The 25,605-nt window shown below is 40.8% G+C and overlaps 2 protein-coding genes across 7 annotated transcripts in view; one reads left to right on the plus strand and one right to left on the minus strand.

Moving 5' to 3' along the window:
• LOC121294020 (breast cancer type 1 susceptibility protein homolog) overlaps window positions 1–20,379 on the minus strand; it is a 63,051-nt gene extending 42,672 nt beyond the window's left edge. For 2 of the 3 annotated variants that reach the window (XM_041217506.1, XM_041217504.1), the window contains exons 1-6: window positions 20,276–20,379; window positions 13,271–13,376; window positions 12,312–12,365; window positions 9,970–10,047; window positions 8,284–8,372; window positions 2,853–2,992 (exon numbers count right to left, since the gene is read on the minus strand). In XM_041217506.1, coding sequence (XP_041073440.1) covers window positions 2,853–2,992; window positions 8,284–8,372; window positions 9,970–10,047; window positions 12,312–12,365; window positions 13,271–13,350 — 441 coding nt within the window. In that variant the 5' untranslated portion in view covers window positions 13,351–13,376; window positions 20,276–20,379. Of the gene's footprint in view, window positions 1–2,852; window positions 2,993–8,283; window positions 8,373–9,969; window positions 10,048–12,311; window positions 12,366–13,270; window positions 13,377–16,901; window positions 16,953–20,275 lie in introns of all 3 variants that reach the window. The other variant, XM_041217505.1, reaches the window with a different exon arrangement.
• A 341-nt stretch (window positions 20,380–20,720) lies between these two features.
• nbr1a (NBR1 autophagy cargo receptor a) overlaps window positions 20,721–25,605 on the plus strand; it is a 68,969-nt gene continuing 64,084 nt past the window's right edge. For all 4 annotated transcript variants that reach the window (XM_041173301.1, XM_041173302.1, XM_041173304.1 and 1 more), the window contains exon 1: window positions 20,721–20,938. In XM_041173301.1, coding sequence (XP_041029235.1) covers window positions 20,837–20,938 — 102 coding nt within the window. In that variant the 5' untranslated portion in view covers window positions 20,721–20,836. The remainder of the gene's footprint in view (window positions 20,939–25,605) is intronic.

Consider the following 25,605-nt stretch of genomic DNA (forward strand, 5'->3'; position numbering starts at 1 on the left):
AACTCAACGGCGTACTCCCGTTCTCACCTCATTCCCCTTGCTGCCTTTAGTGTCTAGAAACCTATCTTATTTCCTTCCTAAATATATTCAGTGACTTGCCCTCCACAACCCTCTGTGGTAGAGAATTCCACAGGTTCAGCACCCTCTGAGTGAAGAAGCTTCTCCTCATCTCAGTCCTAAATGGCCCACCTGAGTCTGTGACTCTTGTTCTAGGCAATGCCCCTCCCCAGCCAGGGGAGACATCATCCATGTCAGAATTTTATACATTTCAATGAGATTCCCACTCATTCTTCTAAACGCCAGTAAATACAGGCCTAGTCAGCTCAAACTCTCCTCATACCACAATCCTGCTATCTGAGGAATCACTCTGGTAAGCCTTCACTGCACTCCCTCTATGGCAAGTATATCTTTTCTTAGGTAAGCAGACCAGAACTACACACAATACTCCAGGTGTGGTCTCACCAAGGCCCTGTACAGCGGATTAAGACATCTCTGCTCATGTATTTAAGTCCTCTCACAATGAAGGCCAACATATCATTTGCTTTCTTAACTGCTAGCTGCACCTGCATGCTTGCTTTCAGCGACTGGTGTACAAGGACACCCAGATCCCTTTGTACATCAATGTTTTCCAATCTATCACCATTTAAATAATACCCTGCCATTCTGTTTTTCCTACCGAAGTGGGTAACTTTATACTTCCCCACGTTATACTGCATCTGCCACGTATTTGTCCGCTCACTCAACTTGTCTAAATCACCTTGAAGCCTCTTTACATCCTTCTCACCACTCACATTCTCACCTAGTTTGTGTCATCAGCAAACTTGGAAATATTACATTTGGTTCCCTCATCCAAATCATTGATATATATTGAGAATAGTTGGGGCCCAAGCACTGATCCCTGTGATGCCCCACTAGTCACAGCTTGCCTCTCTGAAAAGAACCATTTATTCCTACTCTGTTTTCTGCCTGCTAACCAATTCTCAATTTATACAAATATATTACCCTCTATCCCATGTGCTTTAATTTTGCACACGAACCTCTTATTTGGGACTTTATCAAAAGCTTTCTGAAAATCCAAATACGCTACATTCACTGGTTCTCTCTTATCTATTCTGCTAGTTATGAGCTCAAAAAACTCCCATAGGTTTGTCAAACATGATTTCCCTTTTATAAATCCATTTTGGCTTTGTCTAATCCCACTGATATTTTCTAAGTGTCCTGTTATCATATCTTTTATAATAGACTCTGGCATTTTCCCTAGTAGTGATGTTAGGCTAATCGGTCTGTAATTCCCTGTTTTCTCCCTCCCTCCTTTTTTAAATAGCGAGGTTACATTTGCCACCCTCCAATCTGTCGCACCTATTCCAGAACCTACAGAATTTTGCAAGATGACAACCAAAGTATTCACTATTTCCATAGCCACCTCCTTTACTATCCTGGGATGTAGACTATCAGGCCCTGGGGATTTACCGGCTTTCAGTCCCATTAATTTCCCCAGCACTTTTTTTACAAATACTAATTTCCTTCAATTCTCCTCATTAGACCATTGGTTCCCTAGTATTTCTGAGAAGTTATTTGTGTCTTCTTCCGTGAAGACAGGACTGAAGTAGTTTTTTAATTGCTCTGCTATTTTTGTTCTCCATTATAAATTCTCCTGTTGCAGACTATAAGGGACCTACATTGTCTTCAATAATCTTTTTCTTTTTACATACTTACAGAAGCTTTAACAATCCACTTTTATGTTCCTTGCACGTTTACTTTCGTACTCTATTTTTTCCCTCTTGATCAATCTCTTGGTTCTCCTTTGCTGAATTCTAAACTGCTCCCAATCCTCAGCTTGCTACTTTTTTTTTTAGCACTTTGTATGGCTCCTCTTTGGATCTCATACTATTCCTAAATTTTTTTGTTAGCCGCTTGGGCTGCTTTTCCTGTTGCGTTTTTGTGCCATAAAGGAATGTATAACTGTTGCAATGTATATATTCATTCCTTAAATATTAGCCATTGCCTATCCACCAACATGCCTTTTAATGAAGTTCTCTAATCTATCGTAACCAACTCACCCATCATACCTTCATAGTTTAGGATAGCTTGTTCCCTAGTTGGTTCCTCAACATACTGGTCTTTAAAAAAAACCATCTCGTACACACTCCAGGAATTCATCTGCCACAGTATTCTTGCTAATTTGGTTTACCCAGCCTATATTCAGATTTACTGTAGCACCCTTGTTACATGCATCTCTTATTACCTGTTTAATGCCGCTCCCCACCTTACCACTATTGTTTGGAAGTCAATAGACAATTCCCACCAATGTTTTCAGCCCCTTGTTGCTTCTCAGTTCCACCCAGACTGATTCCACATCTCGATTTTCTGAGCCAATAACCTGTCCAGTATTGCACCATCATCTTTTGCCAACAACGCCACCCCACCTCCCTTTCCTTTTTGCCTGTCCTTCCCAAATATTGAATACCTTTGGATATTCAGTTCCCAGCCTTGGACACCCTGCAGCCATGTCTCTGTAATTGCAATATCATACCCGTTTACATCTATTTGCGGTTAATTTTTCTACCTTAAGCAAATGCTCCATGCATTCAGATAGTGCCTTTAGACTTGTCTTTTGAACATTTTTACACATTATTTTTTGTACAATGGCCATATTTGCTGCTAACCCTCGTTTCCTCTGCCTTTCACTTTTGCTTTTTACTTTTCTATCTTTCATTCCTATCTTCGTTTCCCTCTCTTGGGTCTCCCACTCAGTTTCCCATCCACTTGCTGCTCTAACTCACTGCAAGATGCATTGCTCCAGCAATTTGAGCCAATACAACCATAAGGCATTAAAGAAATTATTGCAGTACCAAAGTGCGATTTTTGGAGATTCCAGTAGCTATGACATTCTGTGGTGTATTGTTACTCCAAGTATGGTTATCATCTTGCCATAACTGTCTGTAAGCATTGATCTCAGCTGGAGTCCTTTTTGGTGTGTTGCCTATGGAGACTGTTTAAAAAGGTGCAAGAACATTAAAAAAAATCCAAATATTTCATCTATTATTTACATACATTAACACATGCACTAATTTGAACAGATTGCTTTTTAATAGCTTTTGTTCCATGCAAAAAATCTTGTAAGCGTCCAAAAGAGTGCACACTATTTCTAGTCTTCCCTTTATTGTTTCAAAGAGGAGTGATTTAAATACATTATTCAAGATCAGCTAGTAAAACACTGATTTAAAACCTTGATCTGAACAACATCCAACCATAAAACATAAAGAAGAAACATTCAATCAATCTAAGCAGCAATGAAGGGCTCATCATTGTCATCTAAAATTTGAAGTCGAAAGTGTAAAATTTGGGGCCATAATTTCCGAGCTCCAAGGCAATTTATCTGGAGTGTGCCCCAAAGATACCCCGCGGAATTCCCCTCCACCTTCAAAGTTCACAGATAAGGATTGCACTGCAATTGCCCAAGTGCAAACTTCCAGTGGTCAACTGCCCTGCATTGGGAAGCATTTGAAAATGTGATTTAAACTGCAAACGTTGGATGGTTCCGACTGCGTTATACCAAGTTACCCAGAAAAATTTAGAAGAATTAAAACCACTTCTAGCTTCTGGGTAATCATTGTACACACCTACAGGACTCCCCCCACCCCCGATGACCCCCCAGGGGACTACCCCCACCAAACAGGCCTACCGCCCAACCCCCCACTGCCTGAGCAGCCCCCATCACCCCAATTGCCCGACCTCCTCCTCCACTCCCCGGCTGTCCGAATCCCCTCACTGCCCCCCAACTGTATGACCTCTTCTTCCACCCAACTGTCTGTCAATTGACATAAAAGAGGCATGTGAAGTAAAATTTTTAAAGAGCACATTCAAATTGGAATAGTGTTAATTTTAAGTTGGCTGTCTGTTTCATAAATAATCCGTAAAATGAGTTTCCATACTTTAATACATTCCCTCTCAAAGGCTCCAATTCAGACTTCAAAAGGTGCTATAATTAACATAATTTTGACTAAGTGTGAAGAAAAGCTTGATATTCTATTTAACTAGATGCCAGTTCATTCAAACTTTCTTAATTCAAATCATTTTTAAGCACTAACTGTCCATTTTATTGTTATCTATGTTGCGTAATTCAAATTACTGGATGTGCAAAAATAAATTAACTTATTAGTAGAATGCACTGCAGAGTATTAATAACATACAAACTCACAAGTAGGGATAGATACGCATAAAATAATAACCCATAGGATGACAGTTCCTGAATAATCTCATTCAATTCGATTTCTAAATCCCCAATTATCTTTTGGTATGCAACACAAGGTCTTTTCCTCAATGTTTTTGGACTGCCAGACAGGAACAGGCAACATATATTTTCTTGATAATTCAGTTTGCTTTTACTTATCCATGTGCGGGTATAATGGATTGGAAACATATTGATAAACACCAAAACAGCAAGGCTGACAAAACTGGTGCAACAAAATTAGCATGAAATGTGAGACTTGATTAGGGCAACACAGAAAGTAGAGCTTTGTTAGATAATTGAAAACTTTCTTTCAAACAAGACTGCATTGAGTCTTCTATGGTCACGTGGATAAATAGGACTCTGCAAATAATTTATTTTTCAAATTTGCTTCTTCCAATCTGTAGTAAAAGTTTGAGGGTTAGGGCACAAGACTAATGAGAATCCTAAAAGTAAGTTAGGTATCCATTAATGCGTTCTAAGCTATTTGTCTGGTAACACATCATGTTTAGGAACAATTATATTCCACAAAGCACTCCATCATCTTGACCTATACTTACAACCTCTATTATTCAGGAACTGTAGCATCTCAATCATGGGGCAGAATTTAGCCCTTGATGGGCGAGCGGGCGGGCCCCACCAGCTCGGCAGGGGGCGGGCAGCCAAACTCTGCCGCTGAAACGGGGCCCGCTGCCATTTTGAGTGGGCGGGCCAATTAAGGCCCGCCCAACAAGAAGCGCTATGCACTTCCTGAGCGGAGCGGGAGGGATTTCCCATCTGTCAAAGTGCGCTCTTTTGCTGTCTCAGAGAGATTACTAACAGGTAAAAAAAAACTCCAAAAATAGAAAAGTATTAAAATTATTAACATGTGCCCCTCATGTGACAATGTCACACGAGATAGGATACGTTAATAAGAAACACAAACTTTATGAAACATTTTAAAAACGGACATGAAACCTCATCCCGCCAGTGGATGAAGTTTCATGTATAATCAGGAGCCCGCTGGGGCTCCTGGCCTGCTCCCCAACCTTAAGGTTGGACGGATAGGTCTTTAACAATCTTAATTAGCCTGGCAATGGCCTTAATTGGCCATTGACAGGTTGGCGGGCGGACAGTTGATTTCGCGGTCCGCCTGCCTTCCTGAAAATTTAAAGGACCGGGATGACGTCGGGGGTTCCTCCTGAGGTCATTCCGCGTCATTTTCCTGTCGGCGAGCGGGCCCCGCCCCCAAATCGCCAACAGGAATATCCTGGCCATAGAATTAAAGGGACAATTCTTGCATTTCTACTAGTAGGCAGACAATCTTCAATAATTGTCCAAAATTATTTAGTGCTAAAGTTTATCTGAGTATGACGCTGTTACAAGATCAGATTTAACCTCTGGTCGAGTGGGAGGCCAGGAACTCCAGGTCCTCACAGGCCTCAGGAGTTTTGCGCATGCCTGAATGGCGTGTGCACACTCTGGCATTTTGAAGCTCTTTAGGCCAAAGACATGGGTCAGTGCGCCTGTATGAAAAGAAAATGGTACGAAAACCCTGATCACGTGACCTAAAAGCAGGGCACCACAATTGGAGAAGAGTTCCAGACGGGGGACAGGGAGAGGTACCAGCTAAAAAGAAAAGGAGAGGAGCATAGGCTCTAAGCAGAAAAATGGCTGCGGCTGGCAGACTTCAAGTAACGAGGGCTTGGGAGGAGCCCTGGAAAGGAGGCAGATGTTAGTGAATTTGTGCTGAGGGCTGTTGGTGCAAAAGTGCCCCCCCATGTGTTTTGTTTCTTTTTTTAATGATGCACACAGGCCGTCAACATTGTAGCTGAACTAACTTTATTGATAACACATTTTCCTAACATGAACACATCTGCAGTGCCAACTCTTATCAAGACAGGCTCCAACATATGCTATCTGACCTTCAACCCCAAGGTCAGGTGACCCCATATATAGTACAGAGTACCGTATGGTATCTAATACTGGAGTCCACAACCACAATCAGCCAATATCACGACACTATGGAGCAGTGGTACTCTGCTTGGTGCGGCCGAAAAGCTGAAGGTGTACTGCGAGTTAGTGTTTGAGTGCAGATTTGGGAATCCAGGGGAACAGAATCTCAGATGAGAGTAAAACTCTGAGAAGTGGGCCATTGTTGAAGCCTTTGCAGTTGGAGGGAACAGAGTTTCTACGAGATTGATTGACTCACAATGTTTACTGATGTCTGGGTAAGTTGCTGAGAAATCCATGGGATCTGTCATGTCGTATTTGCTATTGCTGTAACTTGCAAGCTCCAGGACATTGTATTGGGGAATATCCCAAAGATGCGCTGGGGGATCACCCACCTCCCCACCGCAGGTTTACAGGTAAGGTTTGGGCAGCAATGCCCAGGCATGCAAACATGCAAACTTCCCCCAGGTAATTGCCCTGCACTGGGAACCACCCAAAAATGAACTTTGGATGGCTCCAACTGGATTGCATCAATAGTCACTCGGAAAAAGTTAGAAGAATTAAAACCTCTTCTAACTTCTGGGTAACTGGCAGAGACCCACACTGACACCACCCACCCCAGGACTCCCCCTACTACCCACCCACCACAGGACACTCCCACCTATCCCCAGGGGTCTGAACCCACCCCCAAGGGACTAGACCCCTACCCCGAATGGGAACTTCCCAACTCACGAGATTTTGCCCCCCCACACCACCACCACCAACCCCTGGCCAATGCTGACTCTTAACTCCTTCCCCCACACCCCCTTCTAAGCCTAACCCCACCCCCCACTACCCAAAGCCACACCCAACCACCCCCCACCCAGCCCAATCCTGTCCACTTACCTTGTCAAAGTCCTTTAAATGTGGCTAGGCCTTTAAATTTACCTGGTTGACAGCAGCTGCTGCAGTTAAGAAAGGGACATGGCTTACTCATCTTTGACTGTACAGCCCTTTGATGCTGGGCACTGGGGACATGCTGCGCTGCCCAGATCTTGCCCAGCCTGAGTTGGAAGGTCAGGCGAAATATGATCGCCTGGATTTTAGGATAAGAACTTTCAAGTGGAGTGGCAATCCGACTCGATTGCCATTCCATAGGAAGTTACAGCCCAAAGCATAGTGTTAGACCACAATTTGTCTGTTAATTCACGTGTACCACAGGTTAACCCTTGATGTTTGAATGTAAATTGTTGTATCTTTCTGGCCTTGTATTTATTTTGTTTGTTCAGAAACTGCAGAATCTTGTGGCTTTATTCTCTTAGCAAGAGTCTTGGATCTCAAACTTTGTCTACTAAACAAAAAAAGTTATTGGTCTCTAACTGGACCAGACATTGGGGATCTGGTCTAGGATCATAACAAAATGCCCAAACTAAAAATTGTCTCATGGCATAACAGGTATACAGGCCTCAAAATTTCATGAATAGAATGCCGTTTTGACACTCCTGTGATTTACCATGTTTTAATCACATTTTATTTCTTTGTCAATAACTAAATCTTCCCAATATATAACCAGTGAAAAAGACAAAATTGTTTTCCCAGGACAGACCTTCCTTACATTTAGGGAAAATAAAGAGCAAAATCAAAAATAATTCAGAAAAAAATAATAATGTGTGGACTCTTTAAAGGAAGATAGTTTCATGAGTACTCTACCCCCATCTATGCACTCAAGCCCAGGACCACTGTACTGATATAATTTCAAGACAAAACACTAAATTTTTCTCCCAGTTGTTAAAATTTATTAGTGGGGAAAATTAAAATGGGATATCAGCCTGAACTGTGTCAAGCTCCTTTTGTCCACTATTTGAAGGACAGCATTAATCCATTGATTAAAACACATTAAATGTTCACATGGTAATATTGCACAGTCTGCTTTCACCTCCCTTTAGTTTATAAGGTTCGGGGCCATTTAAATTTTTAATAACTTTCCAGCTTTATTCATTTTCCTGCTCATTACTCACAAGCTCATGGCTTGTGTATCCAAGAACTGAAAGCAATCATTCCCTAAAATATACTTTTGGAAAAAAATATACTTTCTAAATATAGAATGACCTCAAAACAATAAAAGCAGTTTGCATACTTACATTCATAACCTGTATCCAACTCAAAGGCATGGATTGTTTTCATAATACCCTCTGCAAGTTGTTTAAAGCGAGTGCTTTCCTGCAGACTCCTAAAATGCATGGTAATATTACTTAAGTATTTTAAGATCTATCACAAAAGCTACATATGGCATGATAGAAAGTGACTGTATCTTAGATATCAAGTATAAAATAAACATTACACATTCATCTGCACTAATCACCATCAGTGATAACACATAGCAAGAAAGAGCAACAATAAAAAAAAGCATACATGTGAAAACACTCAGCACTGATCTACCAAAACAGACAAATCTGTGACCCTTAGAGTTTTCTTCAATCCTATTTCTCTCATGTGAACAGTAAGAGGGTTATAAATTTAGCGAAAACTCCAATAAAATTGCCAGCAATATTCAGAATCAGTCTGAAATGTAAATCTATATATACATTATATATTTGCATTATGCAACATACAGATTTGACTCAATGGCACAATGGATTGTAGCATTGAGCTTCCATCTATAGGTACTGAAATTTTTTCCTGATTTATCTATTATCCATGGGAATATGAGCATCACTGGCATGGCCATCATTTGTTGCCCATCCCCAATTGCTTGGTGATGAGCCAGTTGCAGTGCATGAGCTTAATGAGTTCTCTAATTATTTTGTGTTTGTTACCTGTCTCAATATTGTCCAATTTGAACACGGGCACTGTTAAAAGCATATAGAAATTTTGTCCTTGTGGTTTTTGAGCCTCTGAATTATCCATGAGATTTGTTTACCCCAGATACTGAAAACCCAAATTTTAATGCAAAACCACTTGAATAATGTGTATCACCAGTGTTCGAAAATACCTCATTCTACTGAATATGAACTCATGCCCTAAGAACAGTTTGGTATGGGTCTGGAGAAGAAAATAATCAATTTGAAAGTACCTTGGGATGTCTGACTAATTAAAGGCACTATATAAATGCAAATTGTTGCTGCTGTTATTGAAAAACAAAATGTAATTAACTCAAAAAAGGGGCCAAGATCATTGAATCTTAAGTGCAGTAGTGCCACAGAAGGATATTGAACGGGCCAGGGTAAAAGTCAGTATCAGTCTGAAATGTAATTCTTGATTGTTTTCGTGGGATTTAGGTGTTGCTGGCAAAGCTAGGCATCTGTTGCCCATCCCTAATTGCCCTTGAATTTAACATTTCAGAGCGTAGTTAAGAGACAACCACATTGCTGTGGGTTCGGAGTCACATGTAGGCCTGATCAGGTAAGGATAGCAGCTTTCCTTCCCTAAAGGACACTAGTGAACCAGGTGGGTTTTTATAACAATCGATGATGGTTTCATGGTCACCATTACTGAGACTAGCTTTATATTCCAGATTTATTGATTGAACTTAAATTCCACCAGCTGTCAGGGTGGGATTTGAACCCATGACCCCAAAGCATTAGCCTGAGCTCCTGGATTACTAGTCCAGTGACATTACCACCATCTCCCCCAAGATTATGGAGCAGCTAACTGTATAGCCAACCTCAGCATGCCTACTTACAGTACAATTTTTACTGGTGCAATCCAAGATATACCAATGCACAAGCCTTCATGCAGATTTCTCTCTTTTCTGGGGAGAGTGTCTTCTAATATGGTACATGAATAACAACAGGAGCAACACATTACTTACTTTGACACTGACCTACCTCTTGCTCACTGTGTTATTGCACAATGGGCACTGTATAGTACTTTTCTTCTTATCAAAAAGCTTCAATATACAGAACCTTCACAAAAGTAGTAAAAGAAAAATGAATAAAGGTTAGCTGGAAAAAAAGTAGCAGCATAAATTCATGTTTTACTAACTGCACTGGATCATTGTTTTTCACTGAAAATTTGGCAATGGAGCATTATGACATCACAGTCCGCAAATTTTGTTTCACTATCACTTCTTTTCATTGGTACTTGTCGCAATCAAAATTAAATGTTTTTTTTTAATTTGGTACATATCCAGTAGCATTGCTTTCAAGCAGTTACCTCTGGAGCAAAGTTAGGATTATTGCTGTTAGTTGGAAAAATCAGTTAGCTGCACATATGCTATGGGGGTCAGTTACAGAGGTGTAATTTGTAAGAAATAAATGATACTTTTCTGAATAGGTGTAGAATTCTTATGGAATTGGCAGAGAAATGTTTTTTCTTCTCTCTCTGGAAAAACACAAATAGTTCCTAGAAATGTCAAGGTCTCCCAATTCAGGCTTCCATGTTGACATTCCTAAGTTAACAGGACAATACCTCATACACTCTTATCTATACAAGTATCAGGTAAGGGCTAACAAATGACTCAGCACGAGGTAAATTAAAAGGTGATCTCGAGCTGAACTGATGGGACAAGGGGAAGGGGTGGTGGAGAGGGGCGACTGCCCTAACCTCTCCTTTATTCATTGGTTAGATAATTGGAATAAGTGGTTGACAAAGGGCAAACTACGAGCCCCTGGAAATAAAGTAAATTATTGGGACCTCGGAAACAGAGGGCAGCCCTGTCTTTTTCAGATGGAAGTTGGACCAGGGAAGATGGAGGAAGACTGTGGGGGGGTGGGAGAAGGAGAAAAAATATCCTAATACTTTGGCTAGAGAGCAGAATGCTGCCACCACAAGTTCAGGCTCTATGCCATCTGCCCGTTTGCCCTGTGGGATCAGTAAGCCATTCTCAACTGTCATGGGTCTACACTTTTCCTATATATTTAGCTGAACTGCCTGTACTGTGTTTTTTTGAGACTCCTGAATCTTAAAACTTTTAACTGTTTGTAAATTTTAGGCTCTAGGCAAGCACTTTGGTAAAATGTAAAACAATGTTTTTTTTTAGTGTGGCATAGGAGATGGAAGATTTCTGTAAAATTCCAACAATTGAATGCTTTTTGTAATTAAACTTTAAGGCTAACCTAGCTTTATTCTTTAAGCAGCTATTTCAGTTTATCAACATATGTCATGGTGCAGACTTACATTTTAACATGGAGGTGAAGTATGTGTTAGTAACTCTTCAAAACTCAAGGGTTTGGCACAGATGTACACAGGAACAAAGCCTTAAAATTCAGATTTTAATAATGCTGTGAGATTAGATTTAAATAAATGGCACTCAATTCAAAAAAGAGCTGCCAATAAATATTTTCAATGGCTGAACTAGAGTCTCAGCCTCCTTGATTTGGACACTTCACTTAGAACAAAATGAGTCTCAGTATTTTGTTTTAAGTGAAGTGTCCAAATCAAGGAGGATTAGTTTGGAACAGTCAAAAATTAGGTCACATTACTGTAGTGAGGAAATGAGAACAACCGTGTGAACATATATAGTTATAAAAATGGTAATTAAGAAGAGCCATAAGTCATGAGAGAATTTGGGAAAACAATGGCTGATCAGCTAAAGGGAATAGCTTCTACTGTAAATACAATTTGTATATATCACTGTTAATTGTTTATCTAACGCTAAACACATTAAAAGACCTGCATTTACGTAATGCGTTTCACGACCACAGGATGTCTCAATGCACTTGACAGCGAATTAAGTTCTTTTGAAGTGCAGTCATTGCTGTAATGTGGGAAACGTGGCAGCCAATTTGAACACAGCAAGGTCCTTCTAGCACAGTGTGATAATGACCAGATTATTTGTTTCTGTGATGTTGATTAAGGAATAATTATTGGCCAGGACATCAGGCATAATTCCCCTGCTCTTCTTTAAAATAGTGCCATGGAATCTTTCATGTGCATCTTATTTAAATTGCAGCAATGCCTCAGTACTGCAGTGGAGCGTCAACCTTCTAAGTCCTGGAGCGAGACTTGAGCTCGGAACCTTGTGACTCAGAGGAGAGAGTGCTACCAACCGAGTCATGGCTGACTCACTTGGCAGTTAAGGTCTCAGAATTTCTTTACCCCCCACCACATCTGCATGAGCAGATTTAGCAAGCAGTAATGCCAGAGGACCAGTAATCTCTCAATTTTTTTTTTTAAAACCACAAGTAGCAACACTAAGTATCTTCAGAAAAGCAGATATTTTACTTACTGACAGAATTGATGATCACATTTTGTTGAAATTGGTTCTTTCATCAATTCTAAGCTAATACATAAATGAAATGATTAAATTCATGGAAGCTACACATAACACAGCAAAAGCCAACAACAATTATCACTGAATGGCTACAGCACAGAAGGAAGATATTTGATTCCCAAGTCCGGGGTCGCTCCCTGTAAGAGTGACCCACCTGCTTCCACTCCCCCAGCTTTTCACTGTAGCCATGGGGCAGGATTTTCCGGCCCCACCCAATGTTGGGATTGTCTGGTCCCGCCCAAAGTCAATGGACTTTTAAAACAAAAACAGCTGGAAAAACTCAGCAGGTCTGACAGCATCTGCGGAGAGGAATACAATTAACGTTTCGAGCTGTATGAAATCTATATTTCTTAGTTCTGATGAAGAGTCATATGGACTCGAAACGTTAACTGCATTCCTCTCTGCAGATGCTGTCAGGCCTGCTGAGTTTTTCCCGCTATTTTTGTTTCAGATTCCCAGCATCCGCAGTATTTTGCTTTTATCAATGGACTTTTGGCTGGGCTGCCGAATCTCCCCCGTCATGATGGAGCTGGAAAATGCCAACCCTGGAAATTCTCTCTCTTTTAGGTGTTTATCCAATTTCTTTTTGAAATCCACAACTGAAAATATTTATGTATTTACAAACCAGTGTAGAAATACCTCATTACTTTAATAATGAGCTTATTTGGAGATTAAGCAGCACCAGAATCCAACATGGTTAAGGAGAACATCACCGCGCCCGTCCATAATTCTTTAAAAACGAGATTTAAGAAAAAGAGGAAGTGCAGTGTACAGGATGTAACCAACTGTTGGTATACTAATATGCTATCCAAAACAGCCAATTAGATACAAATTTCTGGAAATTACATTCAGAATGAACAGAACCTCAGATCACATATTCTTGTACTTCAGAAACAAACAAAATTGTGACTTACCATATTGGACATTCTAAATTCTTCAACATTAATGACAGAACCTTGTGCACACGTTCAATCTCTGACTTACACAAAGACATTTCTGTCTACTTTGGTTTGATGACCTCTGCAAATAAATTTGTACCTTGTTAGAGAAAGAACCAATGGACCTTCTGGGTCTTTTTCCCCGCCGAGATAAAATATGATTATATATGAACTGTAATTTAATTGAGCATTATCACAACCTGGAAATTATATGAACCATAGAAAATAGGAGCAGAAGTAGGTAATTCAGCCTTTCAAGCCTGCTCCACCATTCAATATGATCATGGATGATCCTCTATCTCAACGCCATACTCTTGCACTCTCCCCATACCCCTTGACACCTTCGGAGTCTAGGAATCTATTTCCTTCTTAAATATATTCAGTGACTTGTCCTCTGCAGCCTTCTGTGGTAGAGAATTTCACAGGTTCACCAGCCTCTGAGTGAAGAAGTTTCTCCTCATCTCAGTCCTAAATGGCCTACCCCGTATCCTGAGACTGTGATCCCTAGTTCTAGGCTCCCCAGCTAGTGGAAACATCACCCCTGCATCCAGTCTGTTCAGCCCTGTCAGAATTGTATACGTTTCAATGACTTCTTACCATTTTTGCTGCTTGATTTCCTCAGAGACCACCATGAAAGGATATTAATTATGCAACTCAAAAGGAGGGTAATTATATATCTCTGAAGTTGTAAAGAAATTGAAAACTGATATCCAATCCTGCCCTTGGAGTACTGCACGAGCTAGCTATAAAGGTTTAAAACCTGGAAAGTTGTGTGAATAGCTCAGAGACACTGCTGGGTGTTTTCCCAGAAGTGGCCTTGCTGATGATAATTGTACCCATGAAACTTGAAGGTGAAAGCTGTTGTCAGATAATACTCTTGACCTACCATGCATGAATAAAGAACATCACATTGTGGAGCTATGTAGCTATGCAGTACCAAATTTGTGCAGAGAATGATACGAATGCTCAAGGTTGCATATGACGTATCTTTATTGTACCTACTATGCAAAGTGAATATTACCTTTTTATTTGAAATATCATTTGCCTGTTAATTCATGCATAATTTGCGTTGGTTCTGATGCATGTTAAAGTAAAAGCTACAAAAAGTGGAGTCCTATTGATAATTTCCTCATTTGGGGGTCATTCAGCAAATTTGGTTATTTGGTATAGGGTTCCCCACAGGGGTCGCAACAATGTCTAATTTACACCGCAGACTTCCTGCCAATCCCATTTGCATGCAAGACTGTAAAATAGGGCATGAACAAAAGGAACCCAGCATAAGTAATCAGGGCCCAAGGAAAGCACCAAACTTACAACACATAATCCTTCTACAATTAGGAAAATTAAAGTTTCAAGCTATCTAACTATCAATCATGCAGATTAGGTACAGCAAATATAGGAACTTGCAATTCTGGAAGCTATCAATTTTTAATAATGCATGCTGATGCTTGTGCAATTGTAGATATTCCACCCCCCCCCCACCCCCCACCCCGCAACTGCACTGGCCCTCATATGCATCCCACCCAACCACACCACCCCTGCCACCCAGCCCAGCACCCTCCCCTTGGGGCAGAAATGCATTTGGCATAAAAACTGACAGATGGATGAAAAACAACAAGGAAGCTCAGGCAGAGTGGAGTGCAATAATTGCACAAAACACTTGTGGCAGAGTTTCCTCAAATCCTTTATACTTGTTATTTTTCTTTACACCCCGAACTCACGTGTCTCTGGTCACGAATACATAGGAAATTCTACTCCAGCAGGTTGTGCCAGTATACCAATGCAACACAGCACAGGGCAAACAGCTTTCCTAAGTAGATCTCACAAGGCCTCGCTCAAGTCCACCTGATGTTTATATCTTAGCTTTTATAGCTTCTTATACCTTTCTACCACAAATATATGCTTGGTCTCAGAAGCCTTGCCTTTTTTTTGTTGTATAAATCTCCCGAATCATTGCATCTCTCTCGCTATAACTGTGTCCCAATCTTTTGTGTTGTCTGGGTTTTGTTCTTTATCTCAGTATCTAGAAATTTCTATATCTCTTGGCCCAATTTCTCCATGTTATCCCGATGTGCCACTCTCCATAACTTCTGGATGCTCCTAGTACCTCCAGTTGCTCCATCTCCTCCTGACTGCAGAGTTGGAGATTGAAATTTTCAATGAACTTTGAAATGGAATGTTGTGACCCACTCAACATCCATTTTATAAATTAAAAATGCTATGATAAAACAAAAGAATTCCCAAAAATGTTGACATGACTGCAGAAGTGTTATCCATTGGAAACCGCATTTTGAAAAACCTGTCAAGATATTCTACATATTCCCTGTCCTTTGCAACCAAAAAAAACATGTCCATGCATTGCATCTTTTTCAAGCAAAACAAAAGCTTTGGGGAAAGCAATTCCCTGGTTCATTTACTGTGGCAACATGTCTGGTTTAAATTTAAACAAAAGGTTGGCAGTTAAATGTTCCCTGGTGCACTCTCCATGATTCTACCACAGTACACTTGCCAACCAATCAGCACCCTCTTCTCATGCAGTATAAATTGTTTTTCCCTCTGAGATTTGGAATTCTTGGGTCTGTCCTGATGAGTGCAAGACAAAAAGCTTCAACAGCATTCCTCTTTTCAGCAATCCTCAAGTTCTGTACTACCAAGCGACTATTTATACTTCATATTGAGAAAACAACTTGCTTTTGTACACCACCTTTAATAGAAAGATAGATTGCAATGTGCTTCATGGGAGACAGTAGGACAGATGATCAAAAGTCTGGTCAAAAAGTTAGGTTTTCTAGAGGGTCTTAAATGAGGAGAAAGAGGTAGAGATACAGAAGTTTAGGGGGAAATTTCAGACCTTAGGACCCAGAGAGCTGAAGGTCAAGCTGCCAATGGTGAGGTGAAAGAAATGGTGAATGGGTAAGGATAGAGTTTTAGAAACACAGACTTCTCAGGGGTTTATAAGAAGGTTAGAAATAGAGAGAGTTGAGCCCTTGGAGGAATTTGAACACAAAGGTGAGAAGCTTTTTAAAAAAAGGCATTTAGAGACTGGGAGCCAATGTAGGCCTGAGAGTACGGGGGCAATGGATGAACAGGACTTGGTGTGTGCTAGATGTACACAATAGTTTTGAATGAGCTTAACTGGCTGGAAGAAAGGAGGGGCATCAGAATAATCAAATCTGGAGATATCAAAAGCACAGGTAAGTTCAGAGACAGGTGGCTGAGATAGCTGGTATTATGGACATATATGATGTTGGTGATGAAACAATATAGGTGGTTGGAAGCACACTGAAGGGTCAAATAGAATGCTTAGGTTGTGAACAGTATGGTTCAAAAGATGATGGCCAGGAAGGGGGACAGATTGTGATTTGCAAATTTAAAAACATCTCTATTCGCCCTGGTTATTAACTGCTCAGTCTAACTGCACCCAATGGGAATGGTTTTCCAAAGTTCTTAACTAGATCATTATGCACATAAAAAATCTATATGTTGTAAGGAACTGAGACAGTTCAACACTTACTTCCTGGTCATTAAACACATCTCAAATTCCTCAGAAAGTACAGGTTTTTCTTTGACCTTTCTTTGGAGAACGTATACAAAACTGACAACTTACCTTAGCAAAATGAGAAATTAGTTTTAAACTCAATCCACTTCGATTCAGGCCCTTAAAAAAAAAACACAACCCTTGTTTAAGCTTGGAGTAGAGCATGTCATCTTTGGATTTGGCACTCAACAGCCTTCCAGCATCAACATTGGGTTCAATGATTTCTGGTCATAACCACTGCTCCCATGTTTTAGGGCAGCAGTTGCTGGTAATGATTCTGCTGTCATTTTCAGCACCTCTGGATCCATTTTTTGTTTCTGTTCTTGCTCGATTGCCACTATCCTTTGTCCTGCACAATCATTCCTTTTCTTATTTAGTCACTTCTGCATGGTCTTACACGTTCCTTTCCTTCCTTCCCTGCCTCTATTCATTTTGTTGTCTGTTATGCTTCATCCTGAGCCATTTTTCTTGGCAGTTTTTTTGCCAGTGGTGGTTTACCATTGCCTACCACTCTCAGGGGCACAGCAAGAAGGCAGGACCTAGTCTATCTCAGCCACAATGGTACTTGAACATATGCTGTTGGTGTTGCCTCTATATTTGTTCAAAATCCATTACATTAAAGAAATGTTTTCCAGTTCTGATAAAAGATTACTGACCTAAAACTTAAACTGTTTCTCTCTCCACAGATGCTGCCTGAACTACTGAGTATTTCCAGTATTCTGTTTTTGTCTCTGATTTCCAGCACCCACAATATTTTAGATATTCTAGTCAAAGAGGAGGAGTATGAAATATTAGAGACAATAAGCATTGTGAGAGAGGATGTGCTGGAGGGACTGACATCCTTGAAAATGGATAAGTCACTGACACACTCCCCGGAATCGCACTATAAATACTGACAGACTCCCCGGAATCGCCCTGTAAATAGTGAAACACTGCCCGGAATCGCCCTATAAATACTGACACGCTGCCCGGAATCGCCCTATAAATAATGACACACTCCCCGGATACGCCCTATAAATACTGTCACACTCCCCAGAAACGCCCTATAAATACTGACACACTGCCTGGAATCGCCCTATAAATACTGACACACTGCCTGGAATCGCCCTATAAATACTGACACACTGCCCGGAATCGCCCTATAAATACTGACACACTGCCCGGAATCGCCCTATAAATACTGACACACTGCCCGGAATCGCCCTATAAATACTGACACACTGCTCGGTATCGCCCTATAAATACTGACACACTGCCCGGAATCACCCTATAAATACTGACACACTGCCCGGAATCACCCTATAAATACTGACACACTGCCCGGAATCGCCCTATAAATACTGACACACTGCCCGGAATCGCCCTATAAATACTGACACACTGCCCGGAATCGCCCTATAAATACTGACACACTGCCCGGAATCGCCCTATAAATACTGACACACTCCCCGGAATCGTCCTATAAATACTGACACACCCCCTGGAATCGTCCTATAAATACTGACACACTCCCCGGAATCGCCCTATAAATACTGACACACTCCCCGGGATCGCCCTATAATTACTGACACACTCCCCGGAATCGCCCAATAAATACTGACACACTCCCCGGAATCGGCCTATAGATACTGACTCACTCCCCGGAATCACCCCATAAATACTGACACACTCCGCGGAATTGCCCCATAAATACTGACACACTCCCCGGAATCACCCTATAAATACTGACACACTCCCAGGAATCGAACTATAAGTACTGGCACACTCTCCGGAATCGCCCTATAAATACTGACACACTTCCCGGAATCGCCCTATAAAGGATGGATTGTATCTCAGCTGTTGAAGGAAGCCAGGGAGGAAATAGCAGATCATTTTCCAATCTTCATTAGATACAGGCAAGGTACCAGAGGATTGGAGGTCTGTGAACATTGCATCATTATTTAAAAAGGGTGCGAGGGCTAGGCCAAAAAACTCTTGGATGATCAGTCTAACTTCTGTGGTGGGAAAATTATTCGAAACAATTCTGAGAGATGGGATAAAACGTCACTTGGAAAGGAACAGATTAATCAGGGATAGTCAGCATGGTTTAATTAGACGAAGGTCGCATCTAATTTAATCAAATTTTTCGAGCGAGTAACAAGGAGGATCGAGGAGGGTAGTGCAGTGGATGCTGTCTGCATGGATTTTAGTAAGGCATTTGACAAAGTCCCACACGGCAGATTGGTTAAAAAGGTAAAGCCCATGGGATACAGGGGAATATGGCGAGTTGGATTCAAAATTGACTCAGCAAAAGGAAACAAAGGGTAATGAGTGATGGATGTATTTGCGAATGGAAAATGGTTTCCAGTGGTGTTCCACAGGGCTCAGTGTGGGTCCCTTGCTATTTGTTGTATATATTAACAATTTGGACTTAAATGTGATTGGCATGATTGGGAAGCTTGCAGATGACACAAAAATTGGCTGTGTAGTTGATGGTAAAAGGGTAGCTGTTGTCTCCAGAATGATATCAATGGTTTGGATTGAGAGCAGAAAAGTGGCAGATGGAATTCAATTTTGAGAAGTGTGAAGTAATGCATTTGGGGAAGGCAAACAAAACTAGGGAATACACAATAAATGGGAGGATATTGGAGAGAGGTAGAGGAAGTGAGACACCTTGGTGTGCATGTCCACCAGTCCCTGAAGGTGGCAGAACTTTGTGTACAGTTCTGGTCACCAATTACAGGAAGGACGTAATTGCTCTGGAGAGAATACCCAGGAGGTTTACAAGAATGTTGTCAGGCCTTGAAAATTGCAGGTGTGAGGAACGATTGGATAGATTGCAGTTGTTTCCTTGGAAAAGATGAAGTCGCGAGGTCACCTGATTGAGTGTACAAGATTGAGGGGCCTAGATAGACATGGATGCCTGGCAGAAGTCAATTACCAGGGAGCACAGATTTCAAGTGACTGGTAGCACTAGAGGAGACATGAGGAAAAACTTCTTCACCCAGGTGGGTGTTTGGAATTCAGGTGGGTGGTGGAGGCAGAAACCCTCAACCCATTTGAAATGTACCTAGATCTACACCTAAAAGTGTTGTAACCTGCAAGGCTATAGACCGGGTGCTGGAAGGTAGGATTAAAACGGGCAGCTAATTTTTAATTTTTCTTTTTAGGCCGGCACAGACACTGATGGGCCGAATGGCCTACGGTCCTGCCATCATCTCACTTGTTCAAACTTTTTGGCTTCAAAATCAGTAACAGGAAACTTCCTCTTCCTCACTGTCTTTTAATCCTATTGCAATCACAAGTCAATGGTGACATACTGTACAGGTTCAGCTGTTACACAACTGGTAGCACTCGGGCTTTCGAGTCAACCCTCATACAAAACACAAATCTCAAGGCTCTTCACTGGAAGCGCAGCAACTCGCACACATTCATATAAATAAATATATATATATATAAAACACCTGGAGTAATAAGAAGTCGGATCCGTGTACAACGGCGATTCACAATTAGTCCGCCCGCAGTTCTAAACCTTATTTACAACCTCCGCCATATTTCGGTTTTCCCGCGCCGCCTGCACATCACATGACATGACGCACGACGCAATGACGTACACGGACCGAGCGTGCCCATTGTACGTTACAACCGATGACGTCAGACAGCGCTTCAGCTTTCAATTCATAGCCGTGAAATGACGGCTGCGGATTTTTTTTTGCCGTTCCGCATATGATAGTCACGGTTCCTGCACTTCATTTTCTTGACGAAAGGCGAATTAAATTCTAGATAAACAAATAAACCGTGCGGGTTTCGACGTCACGTCTTGTCAGGTGACCTGGCGGCGGCCAATGGGAGACCGTGTTTACCTTGGGCCGGGAGGGATGCTGGGTAGTGTCAGGGCTCTGATGTAAACAGAAGCTGCGGCGGCTGTGGCAGGGAATCCGGGATCTTCGCTGAGGGGGAAACGCGATAACCGGCCCTCCGCTACTGCCACCACCCTCTGAACCATCGGGTGGGTGGGGGGAGGGATGGAGGAGCAAATCAAGCTGAACGTGAGCTGCGGCGGGGAGACTCAAACTTTCCTGGTTTGCGACTCGCAGAAGACGACTTGGGCGGACTTGGAAGCCATGGTGAGTGAGTGGGAGGGAAGGAAGGGAGGACGAGCGAGCCTCAGCGCTCCAGGCCCTGTACTTACACTCTGAGCCTGATGGAGCATTTGGACTGGAGCCCTGCCAACCAGCTAAGGCAAGGAATAAAAAACAGAAAGCGTAAAAAATACTCAGCAGGTCTGGCAGCATCTGTGGAGAGAGAAACAGTTAACGCTTCGAGTCTAACATGACTTCTTTCGAAACTGAGGCAAGAACATAGGCTCCGGATATCTGAGTATCTGGATGCAAACGACAAGGTGCAGTTTTGATTCCACGCTCCTTTTTGCATTCCATGTTTGCGATTTTCGAAATATTTTTTGGAATTAAAACCTTGCCATTCTGTGGCAGTTTGGGCATAACAGTTACCTGCATAATTTATCCTGCGATTTCCAAAAGTTGTTAGTATAGTTTTTAATGTCAGATTCAAATTATGATGTCAATTTCTCAAATCAAAACAGTATGGTTCGTTGACCTTTCTGGTCTTTGTCAGACAGGAAGTAATACACTTGATTTATCCTAAAATAAAAGCAAAATGCTGCAGATGCTGGAGGTCTGAAATAAAAATAAATGCTGGAAAAACTCAGCAGGTCTGGCAGCATCTGTGGAGAGAAGAACAGTTAATGTTTTGAAACCCACTTAATTTATTCCGTTGTTTTTTGCGCTTTAAAGAAAAAACTCATCAGTGGTTCATTCTATAATTGATTCTGGTCCTTTGATTATCTTTTAGTTAAAGGAAACATTTTGGTTTGACATAGAGTTGTCAGTACATTAGTAAAAATAAATATTTACTTTATGGTGTGTTCATTGTTTTCAAATGAACGAAAGTTAGCTTGCAAGATTACTTGAACATTCATGAACATACCCTGTGCTCGCTTGTTTTCATTAGACCGATCATGATGATGTGGCATTGCTGTGGATCTAAACAGGAATAGGTCCAGAATTTGTTTATGAGATGATACATCCTGATTAATGATACATCCCTCTATGTGCTTGTCATGTTTTGCTGGTTAAAAAAATCTGCAGTTTAACAGCTTTTTGGGGTGGTGCTAAGCCTATTCTATAAACAGGATATTGAGTGGTGCTTGTGGTTGGAAAGGTTCTGATTTTCAAATATTAATCTGAAGCTGTGTCAGAGAGTGCATGCTGAGTGAACAGTATCCCAAATTCTTAGGCAGTGTACTTTTTTCTATTAAAACTTCCTGTATTATTTGAATCTTAAATGTTGTGCAAGTTTGGCTGTTTATGTATTAATTATTTTATAAGTAAACTTTCACCCAATAATCCAATTGGCTTATATTTGTACTTTGCTGAGAAGTGATTCATTCTAAATAATTTAAAAGCATTTTCAGAAAAATAGGAATATTCCCTCAAATAATTCAGTATTGTACAATGTGCATGTAGATGTTTACAAGTATCCAAAACTGTTAACTGAAAGTTCAATGAATTGACAGGTAAAACACATGTTTTTAACTTTTCTTTGATGTTGGTGAGCTTTTGTTGCTTGTCACCAGAGTTGAACTTTTTTCATCTATAGCAACACCAAGATTTTGCACCTCATATTATCAGGTTGTAAGCTGAAACTCCTTCAACAGCCCCTTAGCAATGTGCCTTAATTTGACCTCTGTGGTTAATAAACCATGCTGATACTCCTTTATTCACACCAAACATCGTTGTGATTGTAAATAATACTTATTACAGAACTCTGAGCAGTTTGGTACTGTGGATTTGTGCCTAACTTAATTAGCTTAGAGCATTCAGTACCAATATTAGATGGGTTAGATCTTTATCTAATCGGCCTGGCCTGCGTTTAACCTTCGTCCCAAATGAAAGTATGGTGTTCAACACTATTTCCATGAGTTTAGTGATACTTAAAAAAGAGCCAAGCTACACTTTCTTATCTAGAATTAAAATCCATTAAGAAAGATGGACTCCATTAAGTTGCCCAGCCATCTTCCTATTGTTCTTTGTAATATGCTAGGAATCTGTATAAAATAATCATCTAATCTAACTTGGACTTGATTATTTGAAGTTGAGATTTTTTTTAAAGTGTATTATACAATTTCAATTCACCTTTCCTGCTGACTTCCAGTCATTTGGTTGGATGTAATTGGTATAATACTCAGCCTATACTTTCCCCTCTCACAATTGCTAACATTGTAGCATCAGTGTTTGATAACTTAAACGTTGAATTAAAGTGGCTTCTTTAAAGTATTGCTTCCTTGGGTAACAGCCCAAGGCGTGCAGTAAATGTCTTCAAATAATGAAGTATTCTCTATTTTTGGTATATAAATGGCAAAGCAACAGAGTAGCTAGAGACTAAAGTCACCCAATAATTGCAGCCCAGAGCAACCTCCATAAGTTAACATTTCTCTAGAAACCCTGCTTTAGTAAATTTGTGTATAGGTCAGGTGGCCTGTCCAGAAAAGAGTTCCAAATAAAGGAAGATTTTTGTATAACTTTACACCTGTTATTTCTTTATTAGATTTAGACAGAATATTAATGTGCAGCTGGAGGATCTTTTATTACAAGCCTTTCGTATGACACTCATGATCTCGGGACTTAGTGTGTCTCATAGCCGGTACTGTTGTAATATAGTCGATGATGTGGAGAAACTCAATAGAAAGCTTACCCAAGCTACTATTCACAGACAACAGTAGGACAAATGAGGAGTTATCTATTTTTAGTGATGTTGATTGAGGGGTCACATAAAACAGGAACAATAATTTTAGGCAAATAATTTGATTGGGTAATATTTAAGGCTGTTTTGCTGAATAATATAATTTCATGCTTAAGAATGTAAGAAGACAAGAAATGGGAGCTGGAGTAGGCCATTCAGTCTTCAAGCTTGCGTCATATATTTATTATCTCCCTTCGTTCCCTTAGAGAGCAATAGATTTTTTGGCTACTAACTTTAATATACGCAACAATTGAGCATCCACAGCCCTCTGGGGTACAGAGTTCCAGATTCACAATCCTTTGAGTGAAGAAGTTTCTCCTCATTTCAGTCCTACATGGCCAATCCCTTATTATGAAATTGTGACCCCTGGATCTTGACTCTTCTGCTAGGGGAAACATATTCCCAGAATCTACCCTGTCAAGTTCCTCATTCTTCTAAATTCTAGAGAATATGGGCCTAGTCTACTCAATCTCTCCTCATAGGGCAATCCTGTCATCCTAGGAATCCATCTAGTGAAGCTTCATGGCACCTGCACCCTCTCCAAGACAAGCATATCTCTCCTTGGGTAAGGAGAACAAATTGTACACTGTACCTCTGAGGTGGTCTCACCAAGGCTGTGTTATTGTAATAAACTTATCCACTTGTATGCTCCAATCCCTTTGCAATAAAGGCTAAAATACCATTCACTCTAAGGACACCTAGATCCCTCTGAATACCAGTGTTGCAGTCTCTCAAGGGATAAATGTAGGCCAGGACATTAGAAATAACTCACTGATCATCTCAAAATAATACCATGGGATTTCATCCACTTAGCTGAACAAGCAGAGACCTTGGTGTGATGTCTCATGAAAAAGGCTCTCTTAGCACAGCAGAGTATCAGCCTAGATTATGTGTTCATGAGAGTGGAATTTGAATCAACAGCCTTCTGACTCTGAGAATCCTATTGCTGAATCAAACTGATGGTTAATTTAAAGCTCAAAAATTAAAACTTGCTGACCATGTAGTCCATCTCCTCATCTCTTTTATGCTGTGTTTGGAGCTAACTCGATACATGTTGAGAATTGAAGTTCTTTTCTTCCAGCTCCATCCTTCCTAATTTGGATTCTCCTCTATCAGTGTGGAGGTTGCAGGTATTCATTTGGTGGAAAATCTTATTTTATTTCCTAACAATATGCAAGATCAAGCATTATTGAGATACTGAACTGAATGCTATATGAAGCAGGACTACCTGGATTTATGAAACTTTGTACCTTGGACTATCTCACAAAATTGTGACATACTTAGTTTTTAAAAATCTTTCTTTTAATAAAGAAGATTCAAACTGTGGTGTATAGTTTGGAAACCAAAATCATTGCAAAATTTGATGGGCTTTGTTTTATACCGTGTTAGTCAGTCTATAAAAGCATGCTGATAAGATATAATCTTTACAAAACTATTGACTGGCTACTTTGCTCTAGAATCAGCACTGATTTCCTTGGTTTACAAGAATGTTGCCGGGTTAGAAAAGTGTAGCTACAAAGAGAGATTGGATAGGTTGGGGTTATTTTCCTTAGAACAAAGAAACGTGAGAGGTGACTTGATTGAGGTGTACAAAATTATGAGGGGAATAGGATAAAATTGTTTCCCTTGGTGGAGAATTCTAGAACCAGGGGACATAGATTCAAGATAAGTGGCACAAGGTGTCAGGGGGACATGAGGAAGAACTTTTTTATACAGAGGGTAGTGGGTGCCTGGAATTCGCTGCCCAAGTTGGTGGTAGAGGCAGAAACTCTAAACTCTTTTAAAAAAGTACCTGGACCTGCACCTTAAGTGCTGTAAGCTACAGGACTATGGGCCGGGTGCAGGAAGGTGGGATTAGAAAGGGCACCTGGGTGTCCTCAGGCTAGCATGGACAAGATGGGCTGAATGGCCTCCTTCTGTGCTGTAAATTTTCTATGGTTTCTATGAAGAGCAGACAATAGGAAAGAAAAGT

The sequence above is a fragment of the Carcharodon carcharias genome, chromosome 23 (genome assembly GCF_017639515.1).
Source record: "Carcharodon carcharias isolate sCarCar2 chromosome 23, sCarCar2.pri, whole genome shotgun sequence".
Classification (NCBI taxonomy): Eukaryota; Metazoa; Chordata; class Chondrichthyes; order Lamniformes; family Lamnidae; genus Carcharodon; species Carcharodon carcharias.